The sequence below is a fragment of the Motacilla alba genome, chromosome 4 (assembly GCF_015832195.1).
Source record: "Motacilla alba alba isolate MOTALB_02 chromosome 4, Motacilla_alba_V1.0_pri, whole genome shotgun sequence".
Taxonomy (NCBI): domain Eukaryota; kingdom Metazoa; phylum Chordata; class Aves; order Passeriformes; family Motacillidae; genus Motacilla; species Motacilla alba.
Window position 1 is genome coordinate 28,608,518 of NC_052019.1, and position 12,993 is coordinate 28,621,510.

The 12,993-nt window shown below is 32.8% G+C and overlaps 1 protein-coding gene across 3 annotated transcripts in view; it reads left to right on the forward strand.

Moving 5' to 3' along the window:
* Window positions 1-12,993, forward strand: part of TUSC3 (tumor suppressor candidate 3) — a 108,001-nt gene that overhangs the window by 49,687 nt on the left and 45,321 nt on the right. For all 3 annotated transcript variants that reach the window (XM_038135052.1, XM_038135053.1, XM_038135054.1), the window contains exon 6: window positions 4,015-4,104. In XM_038135052.1, coding sequence (XP_037990980.1) covers window positions 4,015-4,104 — 90 coding nt within the window. The remainder of the gene's footprint in view (window positions 1-4,014; window positions 4,105-12,993) is intronic.

Here is a 12,993-nt window from a genome sequence, read left to right on the forward strand (position 1 = left end):
CTAACTTTTTTTTATTTCTAATCCTCAGCAACAACCTGACTAAAGCAATAATTATCACAAGAAAATAGATACTTGTGTCAAAAAATCAAATAAAGATAGGTAATCAGTGGTATATCTTTTGTTTAACCATGCACTCTATCTCTGGAGAGAGCAATTTCATCTCAGTTTCATACTTCAGACTTTTCAGATAAAAAGTTTGTTTCAATGTTTTGTGGAATTGTTGTTTTTGTCTTGCAGAGGTTAAAAATGAGTTCTTCAAATAGTAGAATCATTCTACTACAAGCTGCAATAAATAGCTGAAGATGTAATTAAACTGAGAAAATGAGTGCATCACTTTTTTTCTTAGAATGTTTGCTGTTCTCTTTAGCAGCAGCTCAAGAGTTTCCATCTGAACATGACTCTTAATTGCTGTGTAGAAAACCTATAATGATGTTCAGCTGAACTCCTGAGGACAGATCCAAATGTAATCAAATATTTTAAGAAATGTATTAATGTCTTTCAGTAATTGTTATCCTGCTGATTGCATAGACAAGCAAATAACTAAAATGGCATTAATGTCCTATATTGTTGCTAATACTTTTCCTGTAAAATTTTGTTTACTTTAAAAATTAATAGCACTTAAAGGATGTTTTAGGAAGTGGTCTTATATCTGAAAGTATGTTGTAATTAATCATTTCATTGAGCCAATGCTTTACTATTTTAATTGTTATTGCTCTGACTTCACAATGTAGTAAAAGCTCCATGCCCTGTAAAGTGATGGTTTAGCAAAGATCATACATTTACCCTAAATCCTTTTGGTTTTATTCAGACCTGCACAGACATACAAGTTAATTTTATAACTTCTTTTTGATGGAATCAGCAGGGACTCCAGATTGCAGGCTTTTGGACAGATTACCTCAGTTAATGACTAAAATTTGTTGTGATTCATAGAAGAAAATGGGCAGTCACTAAGAAATTATTTTATATATATATATATATATATATATATACAAATTTATTTATTTATTATATAAGGTAATATATAAGGTAATAATATATTCAATATTGAATAGTTATGATTCTCTGACCATAGTGGTTTTTTTCTACCATTAAACTTAGAACTTCTTTCTTGATAAAAGCTCATTAAAAGTAAAAGTTGATAAGATGGTGTCTAGTTAAGGAGAGAAAGTAATGTCTAGGAAAATGTTCATTATGAAGGGTATAAATAAGTAATAAATATTTAATTATAAATAATTATGTTCTTCATGAATATTTTTTCCTTTTTGAACTTTCAAAACCAAATTAAACAGAAATCCTGGCAAGATATTTAAAGGCTACAGAAAGCCCACATTTTCAGCAGAAGTATTGACAATTATTTTGTTCCTTATTGGCAGTTGTTTTTTCAGATGGTATAAGCTGAGAAAGCACGAAAGCACTTTTCTAAAAGCTTCGGGTTTGGGGTTTAAATGCTTTTTGCGTGTACTGCTAGGTAGCTAGTATTCATTAAACATACTGAAAATAACATTTTTAAATTCCAACTGAAACCTTTTTGTAGAGATTATGGCATTCAGTGTCTGAAAACTGTATCATTGCAGAGGACTCTTGTTTTCTGTTTCTTGTTTTGTCAGAGCTTCTCAGTTTCCTTTGAACAATTTTTATGTTCCCAAATCTTAAAAGAGGAAAAAATAAAGTTGGTTACTTTTTATTTAAATGAAAAATGGGTGGTGTCACTCTGCCTAGTTGAATGGTCTGTTGCTAAAAATTAGAAGAAAATTCTCAGCATAAAGAGTCTGTGCTGTTTTGACAGAGGATCCCAGAAATGTTAATTTGACAACTTCATTGATATAAAAATGTTGCATCTTATAGACAGCATTTCCAATAGTGTTTTAGAAGAATATTTAGGAATGCAATTTTTAATGATGCATCTCATAGTTTTGATAGACTTGTAGAAGCAGGACCACAAGCTTCATCTCACACATTGATTCCAGTGCCAGCTCACACAAGACCATCAAATTGGTTTTGCCCTCAGCATTAGATTGCACCACAGCAATATTTGTGGTTTCATCCCCTCATTGAAGCACTGCAGGCTCTGGTAGTATCTTGTATGCCTTAGGCATTTTCACTTGCAATATTACCCAGAAGACTTTTAGGATGGCAAACCAGGATGACTTGAGTCCCAGTACATAATATCCCAAAAGATATCTTTTGAAATCACATGTAAAATTTATCCCCTAGATTATTTTGTGCTTTAATTTAAATTCTGCTATTCATCTATGGATATTTTTCCCTCTGACATGCCAACACAAAGATGACAAAGGACTTCAGTACTTTTATATTTGCAGACTCCTGTCCTTTTATGCTGGTAACAAGAAGCGATTCAGACTTTTCAGGACTCTTCATTTCTTAAGCAGAGAGAAGAAAAGGTCAGATGGTATAAACTAGGCAAGGTTCTAACAGTTTAGATAAGGAATTGCTTCATTTTTGACAACAGTCTGTATGCTGAGAGTTTCTGTTCTGTTGGCTGGACTGTCTTTTGACAGCGTTTTCTTTACCAGGCTGTTGTTTTCTGCATGTAATTTTCAGTTTTACTTTATGCGAATATTTCAGATTTGCCTGTATACCTGTGGAATCAGGGAAAAAAAAATCTCTACTGTGATTAGAAGGCAGCTGCCTAGGATTTAACTGTCTTGGGCAAAATATGACAGGTCACTTGAATGAGGAAACAAAGTGTGTGTTTACTGTTCTCATAACAGTTAATGGGTATGAGAAATGTGTACTGTGTGGATACACTCCCCAGTACTTATACCACATAGTAGATTCACCAGCCGTTATTGGTCCAAAGAAACTTGGAGGGTCTTATGGCTACTAGGGACTTTTTCACCCCTTTCTGGAAATGAGGATAAAAAAAATAATGTGCTTTATTCAAAGATAAACAGAAAAACAAAGGTTTCCCTGTGTGACTAGGTAGGCATCCAGAAGAACATAAATAAATTCTGATTGTTAATTTTGCTTCTGTTTTGTACTCTGTTCTTTAATTGTTTATCTCTTATTGGAGAATCTGATAAATGATGGGTTTAGAAATGGAGTACAGATCTCATCGCATGAGAGGCTTCATTGAGGGCAAAAGCAAGGCTAAACTGGATAAGAAAGGATTACATTTCATTAAAACAGTAATTCTGAAATAGTTATAATTTACATATAGAGAAGATATTTAGAAATAAAGTGTAGAACAAGCTGTCATATGTTTACTTTTTATTGAACCTATGCTTGAATTTAACTATATTAATAAATTAATCTAAAATTTCATTATTTTTCTGACATTACAAAGTTTCCCATGTTCTTGGGTCTAAACGTGTCATGTATATTCTACAGTATGATCTTCTACAAGTATTAAGGTCTGTTTTTACAGTTGTCACACATCCCTAACCTAACCTCACACTTTTTTCTGTTGGGAATTTTCAGCCTTTTCAGCAAATCAACCATTGCTATTTGTCATAGCTAAAATGAATCACAGCCATATAGGACACATAATGAGAATTTCATAAAGTAGGACAGACTCTTTTTAAAAATAACTGTCTTTTTTCTATTACTTTATATATAATTTCAGACACATGAAAACAAAAAGGTAAGATAAAATTTTGTAGAAGATTTAGAGGCAGAAATATTTTCATGGAAGGTTGTATAAATCTTGAGTACTAGTTTCCAGAACATTTGCAATGAATGCTTTCTTGTTGCATTCTTGTACTTGTCGTCATGTAGATGTATAAATTTGGTGTCTAAATTTAGGATTATTTCAAATGAGAATTGGAAAATCTGGCTTGAGTTAACTCATTTTTAGAATGGTAGAAGTCATTAGGAATTTTATGAAAATAATGCATCTGAAGATACTATGCTAAAATTCAAATAGAGGTGGATGCTGTGTCTGGTTAGCGAAAAAAAATTACGTATCTAAAGCAAGAGTAACCAACAGAAGGGTTTTCTGTTCAGTCCTTCCCAGTAAATTAATGAATGTCTTGTTTTTCTGGTTTTTTCTAGTGCGTTGTTTTTGCTATGACATCTGGTCAGATGTGGAATCACATCCGTGGACCACCATATGCACATAAAAATCCTCAGAATGGACAAGTGGTGAGTTGGTTATTTTAATTTTAGTTTGAGAGGAAAGGGTGTGTAGACAGGCATTTGCTGTGAGCCTACAATTGAGAATAATTGCAGGTCCGTAGGTCTGTATGAATGTCTGTCAGAGTCTTAAATCTAGTTGCAAGCAGAGTCTGTTTTGGAATTTCAGATCTTTAGAAGGTGCCACCATCTCTGATTTGAGCAATGAAGTGACTGGTTGTGTTGTTCAAACTTCTCTCTCTGCAGCTCCTAGCTGTAGTTAGTGTGTTAGAAATTGTTCCATACCATACAATTCCCACTGCCCAAAGGTAAATGTAGATGTGTCTTTTTGTGGGGATGTGCTTCCTCACACAGTGGAAAACAAATGTTTTGTTTTCTACATTTAGGCTACACAAACCTTTTTTTACACAAACCTTTGAAGTTTGTAACTGCATACCTTCCTCTCCCAGTCATTATAGTTAGAAAAGGAGACATTCATGTGCTTTATACCATTTACATCATGTCTATAACTCTTGCACTAGCTTTTCCAGAATGCTTTTTCCTGTATCTCTGTGCTCCTTCAATTTAATCTCTTTATCAGCTTTACTAAGTAGTTACCATTGACTCTTGCCAAAATTACTTTTATATCCTGTTACTGCTGCCTATAAAGGATTACCTTATTTGCTTCCTCCTGCTCACAAGTTAACAAATGTTCATCAGATCTCAGAAGAATAAACTCTCTTTGCCTATTTGGAAAGTAAAAATGACCTTGGCTATTTCCTAATCACTTCTCATTATTTACCACTTTCAAAGCAATTTCTTGAGATGGAATCTACAAAACTTGCAATAACCAGGAAGCTTTGTTTTTAAATAATTCACAGTCCATTGAGCTATTTTCTGTTTTGTCCATCACTAGTTAAAGGAAACTGTATGACATCTTAAAGAAAAGACTTATTTTAAGCTCTCTTTGTGTCATATCTTAATTGGATTAGCAGAAAATGATGTCTTGAAATTAATTGCTGATCTGTGTTTTATCAGGAATGAAGCAGAATTTTGATGTCATAATAGAACAGGATTTCATCTGTGAACTTTGTTATTCAGATAGATTTGGTGATACATAAATAATCTCAATAAAATGCTGTTTATGAAAATTTGGAATTTTTCATTACTGCCTTGCAGGATTAAATTTATGACACTTTTCAAAGGAGTGACAGAAAGAAGAAATATTGAATACAGAAAGCACTGTTTGTGACAAATTAGTTTTTACCATATCCAATTTTACACACATTTCCTGTCCTAAAGTTTTGGAAGTATACTCTACATTTAATAATTTTAAAATATTCCTGAATTTGTGCTGGCTTCTCTGCATTTTCAGAGTGTGAACTTGTATCCTGCGGGTCTGAAGTGCTACTACTTTGGGAATCTTAGTACACACAATTAAGTAATGGAAATAATGGCAAAAATTGTTTTAGATTCTAGATACTAATCTATTGTATTGGTCAAAGTGCATTCTTTTCTGGCTTTGATGCATTTTATGACTTCAGATAAGTTATTTGTGCCTCTGATTAACCTGTCTCTCCTTGTTCATATGTGTCAATGCTCTGACTGCTTTGTATGTGACAGTAAGTGAAACCAGTCAGATTCTAAGAATGAAAAGAAGAATAAATGCAGGATTACCAAGATCCTGCTTTAATTAGAGCTATCACTGACCAGTATAGTTGTCATTTAAAGCTCTAACTTGAGAAGTGTTAGAAGCTTAATAAGTAGGCTATAAATCCTTGCCTATTTTACATTGTGGTTTGGTTTTTTTTTTCCTTTAAATAACACTTGAACATTTTTCTGTTTCATTTTTCTAACACTTAACTGTGTTTCTGTGAATTTCAAGCAATAAATCTGCTTATCTAGCCTTCTGTGAGATTTATCCAACCATGATAATTCACTGTAACACTTTGTGAATTGTCACTAGCTGCTGTCTTTACATCTGGATGAAATTTAACTCAATACTTTCTTTCCAATGTCTAGCATTTAGTGACAATTCCAAATTTGCATGTCAATTTTTGCAAGGATTACTTCCATGTAATACTCTTAAACTTCGTTGACAGTCTTACCACCGAAATGTCTGGTTTTAAGAGGACACATGGAATTGCTCACCAAGCTTAATAGTTTTATTATTAGGTTCAAAATTATGGCTTCTTAGTTTTTCTTATTTCATATAAGTTAGTGGTTCAGGTCTATACTAGCCTGATATGCCAACAGACTTAGAAAATGGTAATACTCTGTCTTCATAAACTGTTCTTTGCCTCAAGTATCTCCTAGTAAATGCTTTCTTGCTGTAATTTTATATGATACTTAATTTGTTCTTAAATTCCTGGGGGTTTTTCAAAAGATGAAAGGACATCTGCTTCCTTTGTTTAGACAGCACTACTTACTCTTGCCAGTATCTGGTGCTCATAACATCACCAGTTCTTAAAACTTGGCTTTTGCATTGTGTTTATGATTACCTAAGCTACTTTAACTGCATGGCTGTACTCTTTGAAGCTTTGAAATATTTTTATAAGTTTCTGTGTTGTCTATTCTATAAAGCTGATGATCTCTCTTATTGCAGTTGTTGTAGGTAGTTCCTTTATTCCCTACTGCTATCAACTAATTTCAGGTTTTGGGTCCACATGGAAGAGCATCCACTTTTATGTAGAAAGCTGAATCAGACAGTAACACTGTTGGCTATTTCACTTCTGGTTTAGGTTTATGAAACTGTGCTAGTCTTTGATCTTGTCACATACTTTATTTCTGTTTTATTTCTAGAGTTCTCCATCTTTTGCCAAATAATTTTGTTAGGATTGGGCCCTTATTGACTGTGTTATGCTAAAGTCTGAACCTGTTTTACTGGGACTGAGAGTGACAATTAAACATTCTGTTGGTGTCTATGTGTAAAGCCTTGTGAGACTTCTGATTTTTATTCAGAACTTGACCTGTATAGAGCTGGTGGTGAGAGAAGTAGAAATGGAGAAAGCAATTACATGGGTTTGAGCCTTCTGCAGAGGTAGCTCTGCTGCTATTTAATTGACCTAATAGCAAAGAATTCTCACTAGATTTTCTTCAACTTTTAAACAAATAGCAGCAATGGCTAAGAGAGCATTAAGGTATATCTGTCCATGAGTAAGCTGCCTTAATATTATTATTATTATTATTATTATTATTATTATTATTATTATTATTATTATTATTATTATTATTATTTCAAATGCTACAATTTTTGTTGTGCAATATGCTCAAAATTTCGTCTTTAAAATGGTTGGAAATTTGCTCTAAATGAGAACAGGGAAAAGGACAAGCTTAATCTAAAATGCTGAATTAGCATGATTTCCAAAGATCATTATTTTCTTTAGTTCTCTTGAAAGAAAGTATTAGAAGTTAGAAAAGTTTTTGTATGAAGAGGAAAAATATGGTATTTTATTAAGAGATATTAGGTGGTTTTCCTGTGTAAGTTGATGCTTTGTGAAATGGGTAATGTTATGATTCGCCACTATATTAATTTGATTTATTTTTATTGTCTTATATTTAAAAGGTTGTTGAAATTCCTTAAGTATAACAGAAGTTGTGTCCATAGGAAGCAATTTGTATATTAAAGGATCTTTTACATAAAACACCCTATAATATCATAATAAATATAAATATTTGTTTAACTGTAGAGCTCATTCATCCTGGGTTTTTCCCCTACTTACCTTTTGTACTTTTATAGCCACTGATTTTTACTCACTTGTCTTGCTGATACAGTTATGCAGTAATCTGTATGTTTCTGAAGTTAAATGAAAAATATATTTTACTGCTGGTATATTTTTTTCATTTTTTAATATGAAACAAAGGTATTCTGAAAAAATTATGCTAACGATATTGGGATTCTTAATTTGCACTACCCTCACTACTAAGCAGGATAAAATATCACTTACCAAGGTTAATTCTTCTATGGTTTTTGATACGAATCTAATTAAAATCTATGGACTGGTTTCTTGAAACATTTTTAATAATAACAGCTCACCCTTTCAAGCTCAGTGAGTCCCATTAAATTCATTGTCCTTTGGCCTTCAGTGTATCTGGAATCATGTTTGAAGTAAAGTTTGCCAAGATTGTCTTTGTAATGCTTGACTTTTCTAAAAGTAGACATATTGATGGTGGCAGTGCAATACAGACAAAAGTCACTTTACTGAGTGCTAAATTTTTTGTTTGTCTTGCTTTCAGATAAAAAAGAGTTCATACAGGTTATTATCAGTACATAACATAAGATATCCAGATTAGCCTGACTTTTACCACAGCAATATTTTGGTGCATCTGTTGCCACTAATCACAGCCACAGTACTGTTGAAAATATATCCTAATATTTTATTGGAATAGCCAATTATTTATAATGGCATGCTGGATGAAATGAGTAGTGCATAGCTTATGATTGTTTTTAATGAAATAGCTTTCCTGTTGTTATCAAAGCAGACATTCTATTCAGAAGCTACAAGAAGTAAAGGGTTTCTAAAGCTTTTAAAATAAATTTCTGTCATGATTTAGTCAAAAAGTTATCAATTGGATGTGCAAGGTTTTTAAGATTTCAAGGGTGATTGTATCTGGCATTCTGTATAACCTGTGTTTCTACCTTGACATTAGAAAAGGGAAACCTTACACAATATTTAGTACTCTTTTTTTTATTGTGGGAAGAATTTACTAGAATTTACTAGAGGCCATTTACTTTCATTTGGAAGAACTATTTTTTGCAGAACAGCTCTTATGTCAGAAATCAGGGAGGCCTCAAATACATGAATTTTTGAAGTATCTGAAGATAGAACAATAATGCAATGCAATAAAATCTACTTTAAGGCAGAAAACCAGAATGGCACATGGGAATAAGTGCTTCATGTTCCTCTATTGCTAAGAGAACAAGAGCCATTTTTATAAAGCCAGCTTAAATACCAAGCAGGAATCTAGTTTTTCTGTCTTCCTGGAATTTCCTGGTTGTAGAGATGTATATGGTAAGAACCTTATCTATTAAAATGATTAATAGATAACTTTGAAGACTGTGTAGTCCAGCTGCTTGCTCTAAGGTTGCTCTTTCTTTTAGACAAAGGGCTTTGTCTAAGAGAATTTTGAATGTCTCCATGGTTAGAGATTTCCCAACCTATTCCAGTGTTTAACCATCCACAGAATTTTTTTTAGTTTTACCTTTCAATTTATTTTATCTTCTGTTTTTAATTTCCCTCAGAAGCAGTCATGGTAAAATTTATCTTCCTCTTCAATAAAGCTGATTTAGCTGAGTTCTTAATTAGAATTTAGCATTGAATTTAATAAAATTTGGACTTAAATGAGTGGTATAGCTTTTCAGACCTTCTAACAGCATACTTTTGCTTAAGTGACACTATGATATCACTACAAAATCTACACTGAAAACAAGAAAAATATTATGCCTGGAGTAGTCAGAGATGTTTCTCTGTATGGATTCTACTCTCTCAGAAGAGACATGCAGATGTTATTATTGTACCTAATAAACAATTGTTTTCTTCTAAAATCCTGCAACTTGGAGACTGGGGAAGGCAGAGGAGAGGACAGGAGCATATTTTCCATGTTGTGCAACACCATCTTTCACTCTTTTTGATCAATTATTTTGTGAATCTTATATATTCCCTGTAGAAAGGTAGTCTATGTAATGGGTGCAAGATTCTTTTCCTGAAGTAAAATTTCAGCAGTTGGGAATTATCTTGTGAACTACTAAGAAGGTCCCAAAATATTTTCTATCCTGCAGAGCCTTCTAGAGCTGGTAAGCTCTTGCCTTTCCACATAGTTTTGCTAGTTAGCTCTAATGCTGTCATTTCAGTGTAACAGATTCACTTCTCTTATGCCTGTGGACAATGTCAAGAGAAAGAACCTGCATTTGAGTGTGTTAATGAAGCAGCATGCTTCAGATAGACCTCCATGGACTAATTCACCCCTAATCTCTGGTTCAGAAGGATACCTTTTTATTGTCATTACTCTTTTTTTATGGTGGTTTTTTTATTGAACGTAAGGAACTTTTTGTTGGGTTTATATTTTTGGTTTTGTTTTTTTTCTTTTTTCCTACGAGGAAAAAATTATTTGCTGCATGATATTTTATTAACTATAAAATGCTTTTTGTATGTTTTCATGGAAACAAAAATTATTCTGACACTTTTTTTTGTCTAGCACTGGTGCCAGCATTAATTCCTTTCTTTGGCTAACCTTTCATGTTAACTGACTGTTACTGAAGGAAGATACAGTAGAAGAAGATATAAGGACTAAATTAAAAGGTAAACTGAAAGGTTTTATTGTACATGCAGTCTCTTCTTCTGCCTTCAAAGGCAAGTAGGGTGGTGCTATATGCCTCACCTATTAGATATCAAATATTTCTGAGTTCTGGATATTAAGTAGCAGTTTATATTTTTTTTTTCCATTTTTCTTTTCTTTGAATCATTCATAAGACTTTTAGTTTTTTAATTTATATATATGTTGCCACACAAATTATATAAATATATGTCATAGTCAGGGATAGACTCGCAAACCTGTTTTCCTTAAGTATTTCCTTGTTTTCCTTACATTTTTTTTTAAGCATTATAAATATTCTTAAGGTTAACGATCCGGCAACTATTATTATTTGTTCCATTGAGTTTGAGATTTTAAAGAGTCCTGCTCTTGGTAGTTTCTTTTTTTTGTTCCCCACTTCTAGCAGCAAAACTGAATTAAGATTAAAAAGAGTCTGAACCCTCCTAGCTGAGGAAACAGTTTTGACTTCATCTGGTGTGCTCAGATAGGCAAAACCTTTTCTTATACTAAAATTAAAATAGAATAAGCTGGTACTTGGCAGCGTTATACATATGAACAGAATGTGAAAGTAGGTGCTCTGGTAAAGGCAAGAGTTGACTGTTGGGTTCAACTGTTTTTGTAGTTGGTTGGAGCAGAGGAGGAGTTGGTGGTGTTTGTGACTTCTATAACAATAGACCTATTCAATTCAACTGTGAAAATCAACTTGAAGGAGGAACATGTTTGTATTCATTTTTCTTTTGGCACAATAATGCTTCAATAGCAGAAAGAAATTTTTTCTAGCTTTAGAAGAAACAATTAGAATCTTTCAATAAATTAAGGACCTTGTTTCCTGACTCTTTTGTATTTCACAGATTAAGAATTTCTTTATCTAATGTTCATTGGTTGGTGTTGTGCTTCTGTTTATTCTAATTATTGTAATTATAAAAGAATTTGAATGTATACATATATACTTTTATCTTCTCAGTAGTCACTGTAAAATATCCTGGAAATCTGAAAAGAATTTTGCAAATTTTATAAAGCTTGTGTTACCAGAAATACCATACAATATGTGTTTTTAAAATTAAAGCTTTCTGGTCTTCCATTATGTCCAAAGGACATGTTCAAGCGAAACTATTTGGTGAAAATTTTGATTTGTACTAGTTCCAATTAGATCCTGCTCAAGAAGCACTTACATGGCTGTTAAATCATAAATGCTTATTTAGAAGCAGACATTGCTAAGTCAATTGTCTTGCTATGTAAGCAGCAAGCAGTATTTCTCAAATAAGTTACCAAAATGTTTGTAAGGGAATTATTGTTTTCAAACTGCTTTGTCCTTCTTCTTGGAGTATGAAGAGGACATAATTTAACTTCTACCCTGATTTCTGGTCAGAATTCAAACTTCTTTTATGTCCACTTTGTTGAGAAGCAAGTTCATGAAAGGAGTAGGCTTTACACAAGCTTTACAACAAGGAATTATTTTTTGTTTCACACTAGCCTTTAGGCACACATGCTTCTGTCTGTCACTTAACAAGACATTGCAGAACTATAGCCCATCTTAGGAGGGTTTGCTTGTGCGTAACAGCTATAATTGATCTGCTTTTTAAAGGTTTTAAAGGCATCTTGTGTGAAGCTAATATTATGTACAGAAGTGGGTTAAGGAGCAGATTTTGTGAGCATCACCTGCTCTTAGTATTCAGTACTCACAGAATCAAACTTTCATGTTTATTTGAAATAGACTGTAGTTCTTCTGTATATGTTTGTACTGCAAAAAAGAGGCATTTTTCACTGTTCCTCATAGAAGTCTATTATTAATATTTAAACCAAAGCTGTTAAAGGCTACAGCTCTTCAACTTCAGGTACAGTGCAAATTAAAAAGTGTTCTTTACTGACAGTCTTGCAAGTCTAGCTTTTGAGCAGTAAGCAAAAGCATGAAATAATCTCCTTTGTGTTTACAGGTCCTGGGGTCACTTAGCATAGCAAAATGCTCTGCATGAAATAAAAATAACACTACCATTTAAAAGAAGAAAGTTTTCTGCATTTACCAGTCTCTCACACTTCTAATATGAGTCAATGAAATGAACGAATAATTTGTTTATGGGTTGTTTTTTTTTTTTCAGTCAGTGTTCTAAAAATCATTTCAAAGAAAAAAAATGTTCCAAAGTTCATATTAACCAGAGTAATTCCTGTCAGATATATAAAAGTAGGAATTTTTCCATAGTTTTCTGTGTGGCTAAATACCAGAGTTGTTGAAAAAAAATTATTTCAGAGTAGGTAGGTTTTATTATTGATGTTTTATTTGTTTAGAGACAGAGAACACTTCAATCAATGTCATAATGACTTAATAAATACTATCTGGTCTTGTCCAGTACTGTCATTTAAGATATTCTTAATGCTGAAAATGAAAAAAAAAATTCCAAAAGGAGGGCAGGGAGGGAAGTGGCTTATTTGGAGTGTAATTTACCTGCTGGTATTGAAACCAGTACAACATGATAGTACCCACATCCCTTTTGTATGGTCCTGTAAAGAACTGGATGAGCATTTAGCTAGAAGTGTGCTACAGTAAATGGAGATAATGCAATCATTGGATCAGCTGCACAGTTTATTAACAGATTTTAAGAATTTGAGATC